The sequence below is a fragment of the Tupaia chinensis genome, unplaced genomic scaffold, assembly GCF_000334495.1.
Source record: "Tupaia chinensis unplaced genomic scaffold, TupChi_1.0 Scaffold000578_2, whole genome shotgun sequence".
NCBI classification, from domain to species: Eukaryota; Metazoa; Chordata; class Mammalia; order Scandentia; family Tupaiidae; genus Tupaia; species Tupaia belangeri.
In genome coordinates this window covers 2,484,452-2,505,969 of record NW_006160094.1, presented here as the reverse complement: position 1 = coordinate 2,505,969, position 21,518 = coordinate 2,484,452, and the positions used below count along the sequence as shown (strand labels likewise).

The window sequence follows — 21,518 nt, the reverse complement described above, 5'->3', positions numbered from 1 at the left end:
AGCACTACAGCGCTTTCCCAAACGTGTGCTGCTTCACAGCCTTCTGCTATCACGTCCGTTCACAGAAGCCAGGGCAGGGCCTCGGTGCTGCTCCCTGCCACTGGGCACGTGGGATCTGGGTGCCCAGCCCAGCAGAGATGTCTCCATTCACAGGGCTTGAGAGAAAAGAGCCCTACGCTGGGCCACTCTCCCTAACGCAGTTTTTTGTCGCAGCAGGAGATGGCAATTTCATCTACTCCCAAGCTGACGAGAACCAGAAGGGCAAGGTGGCCCGCCTGGTGAGTCCTGTGGTCTACTCGCAGAACTCTGCCCACTGCATGACCTTCTGGTATCACATGTCCGGCTCCCACGTCGGCACGCTGAGGGTCAAACTGCGCTACCAGAAGCCGGAGGAGTACGACCAGCTGGTCTGGATGGCCATCGGACACCAAGGAGACCACTGGAAAGAAGGCCGCGTGTTGCTCCACAAGTCACTGAAGCTCTACCAGGTCTGGCCCTTCCCTAGGCCGGGCAGGCGCGAGGGTGGTACTTGGAAGGCATGCAGTGAGACCTGGGGCTCATTCCAACAGCCATGGCGAGGACTTCCCGCCTTGAACCGTGGCTGCAACAGCGAGCCTCTCCATCGCTTGTCCCAGGCTCTCAGATGATGAAAATGGAACCCGTGTGCTAAGAAGGCAAAAATGCTTCTTTGTCATCTCTTTCTGGGCCGTTACTATGTGTCGCTCCACTTATTTCCCACATTTTCCCATTTTAAAGTTGGCGTCATGAGGAGAGCGTGTGAGGAGTTTCATGTCATCACAGGTGGCTCCCGTGCCCTGACGAGCGGCTTGTGTCCAGCTCAGGCCAAACCTGATGGATTTCATTTCAGGGCCGCAGCTCGAGCCGAGCAGGCATTGGGAAACACTGCGATTCGGGACAACATGTAAATCCCATGGAAATTATCTCTTTTTTTTTTTTTAGGTGATTTTTGAGGGTGAAATTGGAAAAGGGAACCTCGGAGGGATCGCCGTGGATGACATTAGTATTAACAACCACATTTCACAGGAGGACTGTACAAGTAAGTGCGAGGGGCTGTAGGGGTCATTGCCCGCGAGCCCCGGCGAGCTGGGTTCTGTGCGACGGGCTTGTGCTGCGTGTGCAGACCTAGAAGGTCCATGTGAGCTCCAGTATGTCGTAGGAAGTACATGTTTTTTTATTTTTTTTAAGAATTACTTATTTAATTTTATTTATTCATTCATTTATTTTAATTTGACCAGAGAGAGAGAGAGAGAGAAAGTGAAAAAGGAAGCTACCAGGTCCGAGACTCGAACCATAGTCAGCCATGTGGGAATGTCCAGAGCCTTAACCACCATGCCACCTCCTGGTCTCTCCAGAAATACATGTTCTTGCACAGAGGGGCATAAAGGCAGATTAATTTACCCTTAACTACCCCTCCCTAACCCGGCTCATTAGAATGCCTGTGGCACCCACCAAGTGCACAGAGAATACGTGGAATCCAGACGCGAAAGCAAAGGAGACACAGCTTACGAGAGGCCTGCGCCACCAAAACATCCTGGTGGGAAGTGAAAGCTCGTACATCTGGGTAATTCAAGATATTTGGGCATATAAACAAAGCAGCAGGCCTTCAACAATTTCCATCATCTGATCACAATGAATTTAATTAAGCTTACCTTGTTACAAATCACAAGTGAATCATAGAAGCCATAATTCTTGGCCTTTCTGCCAATAAGTAAACGTTCCTGGCTTTACAAATCACTGAAATAACTCAAAGCAATAACTGAAACTCAGAGACTTTGCCTCCTGTTTCAGAGTTGATCTTTATTGGTCTGGGACTAGATGGATAAAAAAACATAGAAAACCGATTCATATTCCCTAGTTCTTGATATATAATTACAAATAGCATCACTAATGGCGAAGTAATAGCACAGTAATTAGTCTTAAGCTCCATTTGCTGCACTTAAACTTTTGGTATATATCACTATATAATAGGATGTTAATTATAACAAAATGGAATAAGCCTATTGGGCAAATTTAAGACAAAGATGGCCTATTGGCTGTCATGGGTTTTGGGTCATTTCAACAACACACAAAGCTTTTATTATACAAAATATTGAAGACATGTAATCCCTGAAGTGACAATAATTCGATAGGGTTAACTGAAGAAAAAAAGAATTGCAGCAAAAGCGGTAAGGAATAAAGGTTGGCTTCTTCATGCCGGGTAAGGAAATCTGCTCAATGCCACACTGAGCAAATTTTTGCAAAAATGAGGAGGCTTAAAATTTCAGTCATGACTTCTTTATAAACGACCCATGTGCAAGTCTACATGTCGTTAAAATGTGTATTTCGTATACTGAAACCAGTTATGTCACATTCCCGCTATTACATTTCAGGGTAAGAGTGATGTGATGAGGGAGATGTTTGGGGAATGGGAGAGAAAACTACCAAGTTAAACAGGAAATAAAACTGGGTTCAATTCGTTATGTTTTAACTGACCACCTAGTATATGCCAAGTGGCATGACAGATGCTGTGGTGAACATAGGTAGCTAAGACAGTTCTATGAGCATGTCCTTTTTGTGTGACTTGTCTAGTTAACTGTAGTTGCTGCCAACTGCAGCTAGATCCAGTAAAACACTTGATTTAGGTTGCTGCACCAGTAACAAGATGTCCGTGAGAATTGAATAATTATTCGATTGTGTCTCCTCAAACATGTAACTGTAGATGCTATGAGATCCTTACTTAGCAGTCATTAATTCATACAACCAGCACTTACTAAAGCACCTATTATGTGCTAGACTGTCCTAAATGCTGGGCTATAGTAGGGAACAAAGTATTAAAACCCTTCCTGTGGGGGCAGCAGGTGGCGTGATGGTTAAGGCGCTGGACTCCCACATAATGCAGTTCGAGTCCTGGACTTGGTGGCTTGAAACTCATGCTGAACGTGCATGCATGCATGCCCAAAAATCCCAAGAGGAGAATAGAGGAGAAGGAATTACAACATGGCCCTCCCCGCTGGGGGATGATTTCTCACTTTCTCTCTCTCTTTTTCTCTCTCTGCTTATCTCTGTCTCTCTCTGGTGATCACATGCACTCTATGGGGGAAAACATATTCTTCCTGCCCTGTACTCAGGACCCTAAAGGATATCAGGGCTCTACTTCACCACAGAATTTCAGTTTATCTTATTTATTTTATTTATTTTTGGTAGTACACAGGACTTAGCCCCTAGCCTCAAAGAGCTGGCCAACTATTTGAGCAGCCAAAGGAAGACACAGCACCCTAAGGAGGCAGTCACCTATAGACTGCAGGGTGGCTGCCCTATGCACACCCCACTCCTGTTCCCTGGTGAATTTTCCCGTGTCTCAGACAGCAAAGCCACGTCTTCCCACCCTTCCCTTCTGAAACAACACACTGGCAGCATCGGTGCTAGCTGGACTTAAATGCAACACCTTCAAGGGAGTGACCAGTCACTCCGCAGTCCCTCACCAATGCCTGCCTATTGCTCAACAGTTGCTTGATGGGTTCCGATTCTACTAGAAACTCTGAAGGGAGCCCGGCAGAGGTGTGAGCGCGTACGTGAGGGTTTGCACGGTTTGTGTTTGTGCTTTGTCGGCAGCTCAAATATCTCTTTCAGTTTTGTACGTTTGTGTGTTTGTACTTTGTCGGCACTTCAAATATCTCTTTCAATTTTGCTTGACTTGTCAGAGCCGGCAGACCTGGATAAAAAGAACCCAGAAATTAAAGTTGATGAAACAGGTAAATTTGTCTTGCTGACCAATTTTTAACAAAAATTTGCTCTGACTTTCCTGATGTGTATGAACAGACTTTCTGAAACTCTAGTACACGGGGTTTCACCACGGTGCAGAGGAGGAGCCCTTTCTGCCCGGACCCTTGATGGTTCTGTGGTTTGGATCACATCTCAGAGGGCTTGCTCCTAAGCTCCCCTGAAGATTTGGGGGCTCCACAGTGGGCCATGTATAACCAGGTGATGCCGAGGAAGCATACCAGCCCTGGCCCTTCCCTTCCTGAACTGGAAGAGGGATGTGCAGGATAATCAAGTGAAGCAGTGCCATTTTATACCTACAAAACCAGAAAAGTAGTGATGGTTATTTCTGTCCTGTAATTGGAAGCCAACCCAAATTCTTGCGTCTGGTTGATATCCAGACAGGATTTGAGAAACAAGAGCCTGAGCTGATCCGTAGCCTAGTGGTTAAGGGAACCAGATCCCACTTGGAGGACTACTGCTTGAATTCTGGCTCGGGCAGCTTGAAAAATACACCACACGTGTGCATGCGTGCCCAAAGTTCTGACAGGATGGAGAAATGGAGAAGGGATTGTGGCATGACCATGTCCCATTGAGGAGTTGCTTTCTTTCTTTCTCTCTCCTCTCTCTTTCTCTCTCTCTCTCTCTCTCTCTCTCTCTCTCTCTCGCAATTAAAAAAAAAAAAAGAGAGAAAAAAAAAAAAAAAAGGCCAGCAGATGGCACAGAGGCTGGTGTTGAACCCACATGGCTGACTGGTTTGAGTCTGGACCCAGCAGCTTGATCATAATGGCCACGTGTGCATGGGTGCCCAAAATCCCAAGAGGAGAATGGAGCAGGGAGGACATTGAGGCCATCCCTCCTAGGGGGTAATTTCTCACTCTCCTTCTCTACTTCTCTCTGTCTCTCTTTGACGAGCGCATGCACTCTATAGAAAAAAAAAAAAAAACCTAAAACCTTAAAAAAAAAGAAGCAAACCCAGTTTCTGTGATACTCTGTTGCATTTGATCCATCTTTTCCCATCCTCCCCTACTAGACACATCTCCTTATGTGGCTATGAGGTGGATTTATTGAGCAGCTACTATGTTCTAAGCACTTTACATACATTATCTTATTTCAGCCTCTCGGCAGCTCTCTGAGTTATACTGTACAGCTGTGACTGCAGCTGTATCACCGCTAATTAGAAGGTCGCTTTGATGTCAGCCTGATGAATTCTGGAATGTGTGATTTCGCTGAGCACTGCTTTGCGGTGACATGCGAGATACTGGATTGTGTTAGGCCTGGCCTAGTGCTACTTATTCCCAGAAGTTTCACACCTCCTGGCCCACATGGCAGGTGGCTAGACAGTCACCCCAACATTTCTCGCAGCTGCTGCAGACCATGCCTCCTGAAGCCTCTGTGTACCCCAGCATCTGGGGGCAATAGAGACGTGGTCCTACTGTGCAGCTAGACGGGGACTGGGGAGAGACCAAGAAACATGCCATCTGCTGTTAGCGAGACCGACACGTTACAGAGTCTACACAGAGATGTACACTTTATTAGAGGTTGTTTCAAAACAATGTTCTATCAAGGGAGAGAATATTAATATGCCCCAAGGCTTGTTCTCCTCTGTTCAGGGACTTGTGTCTCATATTTTTAGTTTTCTTTGATTGGAATCCTTGTTGATCAGAACACCCAGTAAGTAAACACCATGCGTGTTGCACATTAACATTGTGGTCCTGTTTCTGGTACGAGGTAATTAGGCTCGAAGCTCCCCTGTTAATAACTTCTCATGCTCCGCTCTAAAGAAAACATGTCCCCCGGGCTGAGCTGAAGGGCAGTGACCGTCTCCTATGGAACCGCCAGGGCTGCAAAGACACAGAGGAGAGAACAACTTACAGTCGGCAGACACAGACCCAGTCTGGATTTGAGCCACAGCCCTGCTTCCACGTCAGTAGCCAGAAAGGCCTCTCCTTCTTCAGCGGAACCGCTGTGGACTGGGGAGAAACTTGTTTGGCTTGGAGACTTTCCATGTGGGAGAACAAACATGTGTGTAAACTCTGTCGGGCAGTGAAGTGGCCACGTGAAAGGGCAGCCTGGGCCTGGTTTTGGGATCAGCACACATATGCATGGGAAACAGTTAATCCCCCCGAGGCAAATGTGTGACTAAGCGTTTTGCAAAGCTTAGTGGCTACAAATCTGGCCAAGGGCTGGGCACGCAGATTACAGTCCAGCAGATGGGGGCTGCACGAGTCTGAATTAGATAAGAACCCAAGCCTCCTGTTTACCCAGAGTCGGTGTTTCCGTGTGCTGAGCCTTCCATCAGAATCGCAGCACAGCCCTCAGCACCCTGCCTCCCACACTCCGTTCCCAACGATGAGTCACACATGACGGGCAAAATTGGAGCCGGGGATCTCTCCCAGCTCCTTCCTTTCCCCACTTTTTTTGTCTGTTTTCATCCAGTCTGGTGCTCATGGAGCCGATTTTTTTTTTCCTCCACAGGAAGCACCCCAAGATATGATGGTGAGGGAGAAAAAGATAAGAACATCTCCAAGAAGCCAGGCAACGTGTTGAAGACCCTGGACCCCATCCTCATCACCATCATAGCCATGAGTGCCCTGGGAGTCCTCTTGGGCGCCATCTGCGGGGTGGTACTGTACTGCGCCTGCTGGCACAACGGTATGTCAGAGAGAAACTTGTCTGCCCTGGAGAACTACAACTTTGAGCTCGTGGATGGCGTGAAGTTGAAAAAAGACAAACTGAATACACAGAGTACTTACTCAGAGGCATGAAGGCGGAGGGAGATGAAAGCACGAGCCGGAGGATTGACGTGGAAGGACACGGCGCGCGCGTGCTGGGAACTGTTGATCTTTCACTGTAGGGCTGGGAGGTGTGTGGACAACGCTCAGCCAGGCTTTTCTCAGGAGCTTCGATGAGTACCGCCGACAGGCGTGAACACGGGAGCTGTGTCAACGACCGGAATCATGTACAGTCAGCCTTTTCTGTTGGTTTCATTTGAGTAATCAGATGCTGGTGTTGAGACCAAGGATGATTGACTTCATAGTTCATTTGGACTCCCCTTCCCCACTCTCTCTCCTCTTCCTCTTCCGGATTCTTTTTGGAAACTGTGCAAAATCCAAGATGCTGGCGCCCAGTCTACTCAGTGGGGCCCTTTGGATGGACATGCTACCTGTAGCCCGGTGCCCAGAACACGTTAGATCACCGCACTCAGTGGACTCCTGGAGTTGTGCTTGTGTGTAACCGCCCGAGTCCTGCGTAGGCGGCGAAGGGCTGGGATGTTTATTTTGGAAGTACTGTAGCCTCAGTACCAGTCTAGTGTGTCAGCTCTGTTTACGAAGCAATACCGTCAACCTTTCTTGATGTTTTCCAGTGTTGTACTAAATAAACCTCGTGCTTGTGAACTCCATGCCGAAAACCGTGCCATCACCCAACACTGCTGGCAACTGGGTGCACTGCTGACAACCACAACAAAGACCCTTGGCACTGGCTCGTCTATGTCCTCTCAAGTGCCTTTTTGTTTGTACTGGTTCATTGTGTTCCATTAACGGCCCACTCCGTTTTCCTCTGGTGAAAGCCCTCCTCTTTAATCAAACCCTGGTGGCCCACTGACCAAGAAGAAAGTATATTTTAGTGTGAGATGTCAGCCCCCGGGAAGGCAAGGGCTCTGAAGATTTGGCAATGTGGCTTAATTGTTCTGCTTTTTCTGTAGTTCAATTCCATGTCTCTTGACCCTTTTGTATAAAGCTGCAATATTCTCTCTTCTTGTTCTTTCATATGGAATGTATTTTCAAACGTAAACTCTTTCTCTCTCTTTTTCCTCTCTCTGTCTTTTTTTCTCTCTTAGAACTGAAGCATTTGCCATTGTCCAGAAAAGACACTTACAGCTTTAACCTGCTGGGAATGGCAAACAATTTTGCTAGACTTTATGTTTAAAAATAAATAAATAAGGGAAGTCCCTAACTTTGCCCTCCAAAGTCTAACTTTGGTTTTCTTGTTAACTGGTTAAAGTGACAGTATCTTTTTTCCTGAAGCCATTTGTCTGTCTCTTCTGATCAAAATGATCTTTGATAGAAATGTTTGCATTTAATCGAAATAGCAGTAAGTTAAGGAAGAAAATAATGCTAATTGGCTTTCAAGTGAGACCCACGAGAAGGGCTGAATCAAATCTCCCAAATATCTAGTAAGAACATGAGATTTTTACATCCATATATGTGACAATGACCCATGAGAACTCCTTGTTTTGAATTGAGTCACACAAGGGAAGTAGAAGGAAAAACAATTTATTTTAAGAAAAAACTATAAATCCCGGTGCCTACGGGTGACATATTTTAAGATAAGATGGGGGAGGGGACTAGTAAAGTCAAAACAAATGTTTAAAAAATTTTATTCAGCAGCAGCTCTGAAAAAAATAGAATTGAATGAATGCTTCTAGAAACTTCCAACCACTCACACAGAAAAAGCCTGCCTGGGAGCTGGCAAGTCCGAATCCTGTAGCAGCACAGAGGAGAACATTGCAGGCAGCTTGTGAATTAACCCAAAGAAGCTTTGATTGTTCTCGGTGTACTTTTTCACGCCATATGCATGTAAGAAGCTTTCAATCTTCCTCCTTCCCCATGTTGCCGTCAGTCTTACTCAGATTCATTTGTTAGGGGGCATATTTGCATCATAGGCAAGACAGTTCATCCATCTTGGTTTTAATTGGATTGAGAATGCCTTTTGTTTCCAGGAAAGTATTGATCACCAAGAAAGAAGAATAGTTTTTTTGTCCCCAGAGGCATTCATTCAGTTGTTATAATCATACCAGGAGAAAAGTACTAAGTAAGACGATTTTTTTGAAGGCAACAGACTTAAAGTTGTTCTCAGCCAAGGAAAAATGATACTGCAACTTTAAATTTTAAAGTATCTTGCACTGATAAATATATTTAAAAATTATATGTTTATAAAGTTATTAATTTGTAAAGGCAGTGTTACAAAATGTTCAGTTTATATTGTTTTAGATTGTTTCGTAATTTTTAAAGGTGTAAAATAACATATTTTTTCTTTATTGAAATCTATAAAACTTTCTGTAGTAAAATGGTTTCATTTTACTGGTATATGATTGCTTCATGTTTTGTACCATCATAAAATTTTGTGCAAATTTTTTTTACAGAAATTTTTATTTTCTATGACACTTGTAAATTGTTGTTTCAAAATGAACAGCGAAGCCTTAACTTTAAATGACATTTGTATTCTCAGACACTGAGTAGCATAAAAACCACATAGAACTGAACTGTAACGTAAATTCCAAACTATGACTACTACATTCCAAAGAAACAGTTGAATTAAACATTTTCATAAAATATCCCAAACCTTATGGTTTTTATTACATTAGCTATGTTCTTGTTCAAGAAGTGGGCGTTATTCCATGCAATAACTTTCACGATGTTTTTAAAGCTCTCTTAAATATATCCTCATAAAAAGAGAAGATTCAGAAGACATTTTTGGAAAGTAGAATATTAGCCCAAATGATACACTCTTGAGATAAAGAATATAGAATTTGGTCCTATAAGTGGAAATTTTTCAATCCAAATTTGAGTGTCAAATGTTCTCTATTCCACTTGGTAAGGTGTTCTTTTAGGATAGCCACAAATAATTGTTGTTAAACTTTGTTCTCATGGAAAACATGTAATAAATTTGCATGTTTAAGCATGCACCTATGCAAAATTTAGGTGAAGGGAAAAGTTGAGCATGGCATTACAACCAGTCATCTAGTAATTCCTGGGGAAATTTCTATACCATCTGGAACTAAAGTAATTGAAAAAATAGCAATGCCAACAAAGATAGCAGGTATGTTGAGCCCAAGCATGTTGAGTAGGACCCTTGAGAAAGCTTGTTATAATAAAACAGCCTAGGACCGGCCCTGAGGCCCAATGGTTTGGAGAGCCAGATCCTACTTGGCTAACTGCTGTTGGAATTCTGCTCTGGTGACTAAAAAGACACACTGGATGCATATCCATGCATGTCCAAAATCCTGACAGGACGAAGAAATGGAAGAGAAGGAATTGAGAAATGACTATGTCCCAGTAGAGGTGATTTCTCCCTCTCACGCTCTGTCCATGTCTCTGGTGAGCACAGACCAAGAATTCTTTCTCTTCTTTGGACCATGGAGAAATGCAGAGCTTGGGTCATCCAGGAGGAATGGGCCACTTATACAGCTCCTCTTGGGATCAATAGCCCCTCCTGCTTCTCCCCGCTGGGTATGCCTTTTGTGTGTCCCAAGATTTAACAGAGAATAGAAAAGTATCCCTGTTGAGTGGATTTTCAGGGTCTCTCTGCTAAGAGAAAAGAGTTGAAGAAAGACAAAGTCAGGGAATCACCTCGTTGAGTTTAAATTCTACCTATATTCATGGACTCTTCTAGAAACCATGATGACTTGCAAGGAAGCGATTAGAATTAATCCAGAGATAATTTCTGAAACCTGCTTAGGGCAATGGACTGATCATATCTGTTTTATTGTTTGAGAAAACTTAAGCATAGATGCTTTTCGCCTCTTACCACTCGTTATTTGCTAAGCTAGGCTTTTCTTACGAGGTTTAACAAGCTAAGTTGCTGTAGGATACTTCCCAGATTCAAAAACTAAACATGTCGTGAGGATTGACACATTTAAGTTAAAACATGAAAATTATTTATTGTTCTGTCTCCTGTCTTCCCTGACAAGTGTTGCCATTTGGGCTTGAATTGCCTGGATCTTTGTGCAAATCTCATAGACACATCCCACATTGTTTCTCTACCCAATGATAATTATGACTGTTCGCCTTACATGAAAAAGCAGCCTGCCAAAAATTAGCTCTGTTTCCTAAATTATAGCCACTAAGGAGCTTAAGCAGAATTTCAACTTGAAGGTGGAGAAACCTGAATTAAGAGATTGTCAAATTGAGTGGAACTTAGCATCCAGAAACATGTGACATGGAAATGCCGACTGACTTAGTTTTTTCACACGTTCGAAAGACAAAGCTACACGGTGACACAGACACCGTGCTGACCTCAGACTAGCCCATACAAGGTATCTTCAAAAAGTTCATAAAAGATGAAATATTTGAAAAATGATGCATGGCTTTCACAATTTTTGGCACCAAAATACACTTGTATTTACTTAAATTCCCTATTTCCACAAACATTTTGAGGTCCTTTTGTTGGTGTAACTTAGCAATGAAGGTCACATGAACCAACCCTGTCATTTTAGGAGAACTGGATTATGGGACTCTTCTGTGGCAATGGCATTGTGATAGAGGGCATCAGCTGTTTTCACAACAGCTCTTGAGGTAAGTTTTATAATTATTCCACTTTGTCACTGAGGAGTCCAAAGTTCAGAGAGGTTGAGTCCTCAGTCCAGGATATAGCTCGCCTCGTCTACCCCCACCCCACTTCCACCACTCTGTAGCCCTGCTCCTCAGTGTGTCCTAGGAGTGAGGACAGTAGCACCTGGAAGCCTGTTAGAGACGCAGAACTTCCGGCCAGCCCCTAGACAGGCTGAGTCACTTAAACGAGAGCCAGTGGCCTGCGTTCACACCAGATATAAGAAGTGCCGGACTCCCACATGGCCGACTGCAGTTCAAGTCCCAGACCTGGTGGCCTGAAACTGACACCGAGCACATGTGTGCACATACCCACAGTCCTGAGGAAAATGGAGAAGGGATTGCAATGTGGCCATCTCCCTTGGGGGTGAGTTCTCACTTTCTCTCTCTCTGTCTCTCCAGTGAGCACACATGCCCTACAGCAAAAAATCTATCTCTAAATAAAGAATAGGACACCTCCACATAGCCGAGTTGTCTGCTGCCCCCTGAGCCAGGTGTGTGAGGCTCACGTTGCTTCTGATGGTGGTTTCTCAGGGCTCAGAGACACGGGGAGCAACCCTACCGTTTCATAGAGCACTTTTCATAAGAGTCTGAGCACACTAGCCTGAAAAACAAAAAGTAAAATTAGTATGTTTAAAATCTCACCCCCTGGAACCAGCAGCTCTTTGTGGCCTTTCTGCCGGATGACTTGTGAGGGGCCTACACCTGTGCTTTTCTAAGAGGCAAAGGATTCTCTTGATGCAGTACTTCGGCGGATTAAAAATGCTCCAGTGCTGCAAAAGCATAGCAAATGGTCTGTTCCCCATCACAGTGTGCTCAGGGGGGAAGGGGGCCAATGTGCCAAGAGCCAAACCCCCGCCTTCAAGAGACGTCTTCTGCATCACACTGTTTCCTGCTTTCCAAAGACACTACAATCCTGAAAGGTCCAACTAGACGGATGATTTCTCTTCTTATTCTTCAGGGCTCAGAGACACGGGGAGCAACCCTACCGTTTCACAGAGCACTTAGTACAGAGAGGCGAGGGCATATCTGATACTAGAGCTTTGTTGTCACAGAGTGGCTCCCGAGAGAGGGGGTTTCTCCCTAGAAAGATTGTTTCGGCCCCACAGCTTAATGCAATGGTACCTTTCATACTGTTGAGGTTCAAGGGTGTCACAGTCACAGTCAAGAACCCGGTTTTATCACCAGCCCCTTGGTGGCACTGGAAAACTGCTCTGGCAGAACGCGAGCTGGAAATGAACCCGCTGTCCTGCAATGTCTCAGCGGAGTCTCTCCTTCGAGCACCCAATCAAGACAATGGTTTGCTGAGATGGGAGTGTGTCCCTGTCCTCATGATGGTCTTTTCAGCGATTTGGACATCCGATCCCATTTTTTTTTTAACTTATTCATTTTGTTCATGAGCAAGAGACATACCAAGAGAGAGTACACCCACAATCCAGCAGGGTGTAGATGCCAGGATCCACCCCAGCCTCTGCCAGCCCCAGATCACAGGCAGGCCCATGAGCACCTGGCATGCTGAGGGAGGGCTCTGGACGCAAACGCGGAACCTCCCCACGGGGGTCAGTCTCACGGAGCGGCGCACTTTGCCGCTGCCACTGCCACCCAGCCCCGATTGTTCTGGCACCAACCAGCTCCATGGCTTTTCCCCACAGCCCATCCAAAGCTCTCACAGATGTGACGCTGGCAGTGCTAATGGTCTTGATGTCATCCTGTCAGGACGCCCTTCCATCACCCATTAGGGTCTTCATCTCCCTGAGTCTGTCCAACCTCTGAAAATCCTCTATGTTGATTAAATTGCTTCTTGACATTGTGTTTTTGTGTGTGTGTATTGAAGAGACTCAATCATGATCCTCAGATGCTTTGCAAGTTTTTGGTTGTGATTCAAGTCCTTCATCTAAAATGAACTTGGTTTTAGAGTCTTAAATATCATTTTTCCGTGATCACCTTTTCATTGTAGCTCTGTGTAGTCTCCTAAATCTCTATTAGCTGTAAGAAGAAATACTCTCATTCTCTTTCTTTCTTTGTTTTATTTTGTTTGTTTGCCATAGAAAGTGTACACTCGCCACAGACAGAGGGAGAAAGAGAGAGGTAAAGCGAGAAGTCACCCCTCAGGGGGAACAGCCATCTGCAATACTGTCTCCTCCATTCTCCTCTTGAGATTTTGGGCAGACATGTACACATGCCCCCAACGTTATGCTCAAGCTGCCAGGTCCAGGACTCAAACCATGCTGCTGGCCATGCGGGATCCAGTCCCCATAACCCGTAAGAAGAAAAACTCTTTCTTTCACCTGAATAACAAATCATTTCATCCCTCCTATTTAATTTCATCTTAGGTTATTGGGAGCTTTGGGAAGTTGGAGGGGCCCATGGCTTGAGCTCAGTTTGGTCTCTTCCCTGTCCCCTAAACACACGGACTTGTTTCCTTAGATATGTGTGTTTCAATGAATCAGTGAGTGCACTGTTGAATCCACTCTGCTTTAACTTTTTACTTGCTTAACATCATGACCACTATGGTCTTCTGAAGGTTTACCATGTACCATGCTGTACTAGCGGCTTCAACTCATCCTTGAAATTACCTTACAATTTGGAGATACAAAACAGAGATTCAGAAAGGCCAAGAAATGTAACTAGTGTCACAAAACTAGTTAGCAAAGGGCATTTCCTAGATTTAAGTCTAGATCTGTTTAACACAAAGTCTGTCATCCTAAGAGCTACTCTGCTCTGTCTCCTCCCTGTGCAGGAATAGCCTCACTGCCATGTGTCAGTCATTACGGGAATGTTTTAGAATGTATTATGCTATGACCTACTCTACTGTTAGGTCTGGTGTTAGTCGGGTTAGGCTAGGCTATGCTATGGTAAGAAATAAAGTCCCAGGACCAGCAGACTTTACATCATTGAACTCCTACGTGACCGACCATGGTTGGAGTCCCAAATCCGGTGGTTTGAAAATCACGCCGGACACATGTGCATGCATGACCAAAATTCCAAGAGGAGAATGGAGGAGAGGGGATGGCAGCATGACCATCCGCTCTGGGGAGTGATTGCTCACTTTCTTTCTCTCTGTCTCTGTCTGTGTCTCTGGCGAGTGCATGCACCTTATAGCAAAAAATCTCTCTAAAAATATAAGAAAGTCCCAACTACCAATGGATGAGCCCATCAAGGTTTATTTTTTCCTCTCACAAATACTGCTGTGGGTCTGGTAGCTCAATAAGACAGTTATTCCAAGCAGTGATTAAGGATCAAAGACGGTTATGTCATGCAACTGGACCTACCGAAACATGTGGCTTCTAGACTCTGTGCTAGAAAGAACTAGAAAGTCGCTCACTGTCTCTCACATGCTGCAGCCTGGAGTTGATACAGGTCCGACCCAATGCCAGGGGTTCTGAGCAAAGCAAAGAGCAATGCATGGTCAGCGAGCAGTGGGTATCTGTGCCACAACTTCCAGACACCCTCTCCTCTCCTGCCCGGACGGTAGATGAGATCATTCACTACCCTGTCATGGCGGGAAGTGAGGTGCCTCTCCCCTGGAGACTGACCGTCACTTAGAGGAGCTGACCAAGGAGGTGTCTAATGGTAGGTGCTGGCTCAGAATGGATGGGCCTCCTGAATGTCGGATTGTGAGGGAGCATTGTCCCCGGGGGAGCAGGTGGGGAGACGGGAAGTAAGGAACCTAGACTGAAGGCCTATGGGGTCATTTCAGCCCTGTGGGTTAGAGAAAGGGGCTCTCAGGCAGCAGTATGCGAAGTGGGACAAGTGCGGAGTCCTGGAAGCAAATGGTTACGGTCCTCATACCTGCGAACGTGAACTTCTCTTCATATTTAGTCTTAGAAATTTCAGTAATATTTAATGATTTCTAAAATCCCTGTTCATCTCAGCTAGCCAAACAGAAGACAGGGAAAAGGTTCCTGTCCATATATGGCCAAACCTGAAAAAGAAAGTCACAAGGGCCCCACCCTAGCCACGGCACTTCCAGTTTTGTCAGAGTCCATGGAATCTACCACCCATGGTGTATGCTAAACGCCGCGGCCTTTTGGGGACAGTGCTTTTCATCTGCTTCGTTCACTACGAGATCCACAGCACACAGAATAAAGCACGCCGTAGATGCCAAATAAATTTGTGTTGAATAAAGGGGACAGTGAGAGCTGGAATAAGAGACCCTCAGTGGAAACGGGAAGTAAGGTTTAACCTACCAGGAGGTTCTTCTAGAGCCAGAACTTGGAGGGTTGTGGTGTCAGTGCTTTTTCTTAAAAGAAATTTCTCAGTCGCCCTGCTTGCTCTGGAATGTCTCTGTAACAGAATGATACTTCATCCAATGCTTACCTCTTTCATAGAAAGAAGAATCCTTCTGCCTAAATTTCTGCTTTTTTAATTTCTACTCAATAGCAACATCCTCACCAAACAGCACTTATGAAATACCCAGTCAACCAAAGGCTCATAACCTGGTGGTTAAGGGAGCTTAGAAAGGGCCGGGTGGAGTGGTATGAGCATAGACCAGACAAAAAGAAGCATCTTGGCACAGACAGAAAAGTAGCAGCAAACAGAAAAACAATAGCAAAAAACCAGGCAACACCATCTAGAAAACAGCTTAAATCAGGAAACAAAGAATAAACTTACAAAAACTTATAAAAAAAGAGAGAGAGAGAGAAAGAGAAAAGGGATTTACTCACAGCTACTTGATGTTATAAATAGAATATAACTAGAACAAACAAATAGAAAATTTTACAGTCAGATTATAAAGTAACAGGATATAACAAAAATAGGACTTGCAGATTTCAGACAAATTGAGGAAAAATATTATTACAGATTTAATCATAAAAATATGCAAAATACTGCTGAAAATAGAATTACTCCATAAAAGGAGAGATTTTAAATCATTATAACTGCACATAAAAAAGATATTAAGGCAATAGAATAATACTAACATAAGTGGAGGAAAGAAGCATTCCAATCTAAAGATACTTGGTGTCTTGGAATGGTAGCTTAGGCGCTAGATCTCACGTGGTTGACTGTACAGTTTGAGGCTTGGACCCAACAACTTGAAAATCACACCAGCTGCAAATGTTCACGTCCAAAATCCCAAGAGGAGAATGGAAGAGAAAGGATTGTGTCATGGCCATCCCCCCCACCCAGGAATGATCTCTCTCTCTCTCTCTCTCTCTCTCTCTCTCTCTCTCTCTCCAGAGAGCGTACACTCTCTATAGCAAAACAGAAAAGAAATATAAACATACTATGTATCCCTAAATTAGAGCAACCCCCCAAGGAAAGAAGATATTGAGAGATGTAATACAGGAAAATGTTCTTGAAATAAAGATGGTATTGCAGAATCTGCTGATGGAAAAGAATACGAGGGACTGCCTAATACCCTAGTGGTTAAGGAAGCCAGATTCCACATGGCCCATATGGTTTGAATTTTGAGTTAGCAGCTTAAAAATCATGCTGGGCATGTGTGCCCAAAATGCCACCAGGAAGGTGACATGACAGGGAAGGATCTGCAGCATGACCACATCCTATTAGGTGCGATTTCTTTTTCTCTTTCTCTCTTATGAATGCACACACCCTCTGGCATTGTTTTTTGTTTTGTTTTGTTTTTGTTTTTGTTTTCTTTTTTGTTTTTGTTTTTGTTTTTGTTTTTAAAGAAAAGAATACTGTGGGACTGGCTCTGTACAGCAGTAGTAATACATTGCTCGAGAGAAGCCAGATCCCACCTGGTGACCATGGTTTGGATCCCCTGCCCGGTCACCCTGAACCCACCAGCACCTGTGTGCGTGCCCACGATCAGACAGGCTGGGGCCTGGAGGAGCAATTGCAGCGGGACCAGCCCCTGGGAAGGGTGCTCTCCTCTCTCTTTCTCTCTGACTCTCACACACTCTATCATGAATAAGAAAATTTTTTTAAAAAAAGATGTGGTGATTCAGGAGAATGTTTAGCACTGAGCTCCATGCTAGTTGAGGCTGTGAAACTACAAGAAAATTAAAGAATGTTTCAGACAGCCAAGCAATAAAAGGAAATGTCTAAGGAAGAAGAAAAAGGAAAAAAAAAAAAAAGTCTAGCTTCAGCCTTCCACAGAGTGACATTAGAGACTCTATTCAAGACAGTGGAATGTAGTGTACAAAGTTTTAAGGGAAAGAAATCGTGACATCCAAAAAACTCTGCCAATCTATGATATTATTCAAAAGTTAAAAAAAAAAGTCAACATTCTTTTTTAAAAGAATTATTTAGTTTTATTTATTAATTCATTTATTTTCATTTGACCAGAGAAAGACACACAAGAGAGAAGGAAAATGAGAAAGCAAGCCACCAGGTCCAGGACTTGAACTGTGGTCAGCCAGGTGGGACCACCTGCTGGCCCTTTTTTTAAAGCAATTATTTACTTAATTTTAATTGTATTATTCTTATTTTCATTTTTAACTTGCTCTAGGGCATGTGTGCTCATGTGAGAGAAAAAGAGGAATGCTGACACCCTCTTCTTTTAGAGCAAGGTCTCAGTCTACATTGTTTTAATTAAGACACAAAACAATTATTTACTTAATTTTAATTGTATTATTCTTATTTTCATTTTTAACTTGCTCTAGGGCATGTGTGCTCATGTGAGAGAAAAAGAGGAATGCTGACACCCTCTTCTTTTAGAGCAAGGTCTCAGTCTACATTGTTTTAATTAAGACACCGGGACCAGCAGATGGCCTAATGCTTATGTCGCTGAACTCCCACATAGTTGACTGCAGTTCAAGTCCCGGACCTGGTGGCTTAAACTCACGCTGGGTACGTGTGTGTGCATGCACAAGATCCCAAGAGGAGAATGGAGAAGGGATTGCAGTGTGGCCACCCTCCTGGTGATTTCTCACTTTCTGTCTCTCTCTATATATATCCAGCAAATACATGCACCTTATAGCAAAAACCTCTCTCAAAAAAGAAAAAAAAAAGACATTATGTGTTTGTCAATAAAGACCCTAAATACTTAAACTTTTTTCTAATCTCTTCTATTGAACATAAAGTAATCATTTGGTAAATAATCTTGCTAGCAGTAAAGATTTCTTTTTTTTATTTGAGTAACCTAAATTTAATTTTCACAGTTCTGAGTTCAACATCAAGGTTCTGGCTCCTCAATTCCACAGAGTCCCCTCAGTGCCCTCTTCCTGGCTACAGACACCTTCTCACGGTGTCCTCATATGGAAGTAAGGACACTTGTAGGGCCACTAAACCCATCATGGGTCCCCACCCCCATGATCTCATCTAAACCAACTTACCTCCCAATGGCCCTGCCACTAAATACCATGACATTGAGGGTTAGGACTGCAACGTGTGGATGGGGGGAGGAGGAGTATGTGGGACAAATATTCAATCCATAGCAATAATGAACTCTCCTGAGATGGAAAACACTGAAGTCTTAGGGGATAGGTGAATAAGAAAAAAAAAATAAACCAACTTACCTCCCAATGGCCCTGCCACTAAATACCATGACATTGAGGGTTAGGACTGCAACGTGTGGATGGGGGGAGGAGGAGTATGTGGGACAAATATTCAATCCATAGCAATAATGAACTCTCCTGAGATGGAAAACACTGAAGTCTTAGGGGATAGGTGAATAAGAAAAAAAAAAAAAAGTCATCTCATTAATAATGCTTGTATTATCACCTGTACATACTATGCAACACCATAAATGAGTCTCAAAAACTAGATTGGTAAAAAAGTCAAACACAAAAGGCCACATTCCGTGTGACTCTATTTATGGGAAATCTCTAAAATAACATTACGGGAAATCTCAAAAATAACAAAGTATAGTAACAGGAAATTAACAAATGGTTGCTCAACAAGCCAGCAGGTGGCATGATGTTTAAGGCACTGGATCCCACACGGCTATCTGTACAGTCTGAGGCCCAGACCCCATAGCTTGAGAATCACGCCAGGTGCATGTGTGTGCCTGTCCCAGATTCCATCAGGAGACTGAAGAAGAAAGGATGGCAGCGTCGCCATCTCTCCTGAGGGGGTGATTTCTCACTTTCTCTCTCTGTCTCTCTGTCTTTTTCTCCCTTTCTCTGGCAAGCACATGCAACAAAAACAACTTTAGCTAGATAAATAAATAAATTAAAATTTAAAAATGATTGCCCAATGTTGGGATCTTGAGAAGGAAACTGACTACAAAGTATCTTTTTTTAAGATAAAGTTTATTTATATATCTCTTTCGTGAGTGAGAGACAGAGAAAAGAACAAAGGAAAGAGAGACAGCATCCTCAAAAAGTTCCTGAGACCTCAATCCACCTACTGCCTTCACCAACCTGCCTTCAGCCAGTCCAGAGTATGGGCAATGGTGTTCCCAGCATAGTCACGGAGGTCTCCAGACTTGAACCGAGAACCCCCTGATGTAAAGCTGCCCCCACAGGGCATCACACTTCACTGCTGTGCCACCTCTGACCAAAAAATTACTTTGAAAGTTCAACAATTTTTGAATTTTACTTTAGATGTTCCCTGTTAACTGCAATAAATTTAATTTGGGTAACTTTCATTAAATTGTATCTATAACATAATCCCATTTACACAAAAATAATGAGTCATCCAACTATTCATTTATCAATCTAAGCTTTAATGCTTAAGTAGTAGGACTATCAATCATTTTCATTTTTTACCTATATTTTCCTGTACCTTTAAAAATTTACAATAGTACAAGAAAGAAACCAGGATCAGACTGATGGAAAAAACAGACGTGCCAAGGCAATTTACTGAACCACACTGTGTGCATGTTGTGCTACTATTGTTCCTTTTCCCTCGTGTTAAGCAGGCAGCCAGCTCTGCAATGCCTCGCCTCCAGGATTTGCACTAAAGGACAAGTTGCTGAAGTCAGCTTTCTAAACACATAAGTCCATTGAAAATTTAATGTTAAGAATCTCACAGTGACTAAGAACAGAAAAGGAGTTGGGGAATGAGAAATGATAGGATCTTATTAGAACAAAATTCAACCCCATATCTATTATGTTTTACGTGAATACACTTTATTTGAAAAATAATCAAGAACATTTTTATAAGAATTCCAGGTACCAGCTCTTGTATTACTAAGAAGACAGTGTATTCGTGCATCGCATGAGCAGGAGCTGACTTACCTCATCATTCAGGTTCTACTCACCACCAATGAATGATAGTGCAGCTCCCAGAAAATGGAGCTTCAGGCCAACAAGACATTCTGGAAAGGAGGAGGCCAGGATCATGCTGTGGGCTATTGCCCGAGCCAGGAAGAGAGACAACTCTAGAGTGAGGGAACCAGGACACCGAGAAAAGTACTGAGAAAAGAAAGGGACTCCATGATGGAAAAGGAGGGATAAAAAACAAGACCAAGTTGCCTATACACTCACCTCTGAAGGAGCTCCCAGCAGGTAGATAAGTCTTTCTATAAACTGATAAGCTGTCAGTCCACAGTAGGATCACGTGGCGAGTCAAGTATGAGACTTCAGGCCCACCCTGAAGTTGAGCACAGTGAGTTGGGAATGGATGGGAAACGAATGATTGGAAAATGGCATAGTACACTGAGTATGAAAGACCATGAAGTGGGTTCTAGATGGTTACATTTGGATGATCAATGCTGTGGACCTCTTTCCATCACAAGAAAACAACAGCCACTTATAAAAATGTCCAAATGCTAAGGGCCTCAACTGAACCTCTGTTTTAGAAATGAGATGCCTGCATTGGCGGGTCTTGCTCTAAAGGCTCAGAAGCCTTGCACTGGCTTTCCACCAGAGAATACTTGGGAGCCTATGGCAGGCTGACCCTTTAGGCTCTCTGACAAGTCCAGTAAAGGTACCACAATCAACCCCCTAACTCCACTGTCTCCACCCACTGTCAAATCCTGGCAGCATTTTGGGACTTTCAAGGTCATCTGGAAAGTAGCATGATTTATCCCTCATCTGACAGTGGAACCCCATAAAGTCAATAATTTATAACTCTTGCTTGTAAGTTCCCCCACTTATACATTTTAGCTCATGAGAACATATAATAAGCAAATGGCTTTGCAGCTAAGCACCTTAGAAAAGAAGCTTTTTAAAGGGAATTATTATTATTAGGTCCAGTTTTCCCATCATGCCCGAATTCCCTTTGAAGTCGGCGACTGCCCCCTATGGAATAGCCAGAGCACATCGCTGTGCCAACACATAATGTGCCTGCTTACCTGGGGACCATTCTTCAGTCCCAGGAGCTTGAGGAGATGGAGCAAATGTTTATGTGCAGAGCCACAGGTTGACACCTGCAAGTGCAAAGTATTCTCATTATGTGCACCTTGTAATGCAGAACAGCCGATTTGTTTGCTGCGTGGCAGTCACTTTAGGCCTTTCTCTGAACTCCAGAGAACGTGGTCTTCTGAGCACATGTCAAATGCTACCATTAAGCCCCCCTTCCCCATCCTGGTGTTAAGCTGGGCAAAAACTGCAAGTGACAAAAGCTGTAAAC

At 43.8% G+C, this 21,518-nt stretch overlaps 1 protein-coding gene and 1 long non-coding RNA gene across 6 annotated transcripts in view; one reads left to right on the top strand and one right to left on the bottom strand.

Annotated features, from left to right (window-relative positions):
• NRP1 (neuropilin 1) overlaps window positions 1-9,097 on the top strand; it is a 173,449-nt gene extending 164,352 nt beyond the window's left edge. For 2 of the 5 annotated variants that reach the window (XM_014591504.1, XM_006158287.3), the window contains exons 15-18: window positions 214-488; window positions 961-1,057; window positions 3,702-3,752; window positions 6,238-9,097. In XM_014591504.1, the coding sequence (XP_014446990.1) occupies window positions 214-488; window positions 961-1,057; window positions 3,702-3,752; window positions 6,238-6,527 (713 nt within the window). In that variant the 3' untranslated portion in view covers window positions 6,528-9,097. The remainder of the gene's footprint in view (window positions 1-213; window positions 489-960; window positions 1,058-3,701; window positions 3,753-6,237) is intronic. The other 3 variants (XM_006158288.3, XM_006158289.3, XM_006158290.3) reach the window with 3 other exon arrangements.
• Window positions 5,245-6,607, bottom strand: LOC106735938 (uncharacterized). The gene is made up of 2 exons (XR_001371116.2): window positions 6,516-6,607; window positions 5,245-5,603 (listed from the first exon to the last, which is right to left on the bottom strand). It is a non-coding gene; the product is annotated as an uncharacterized LOC106735938 (long non-coding RNA).
• Window positions 9,098-21,518: the final 12,421 nt, after the last annotated feature.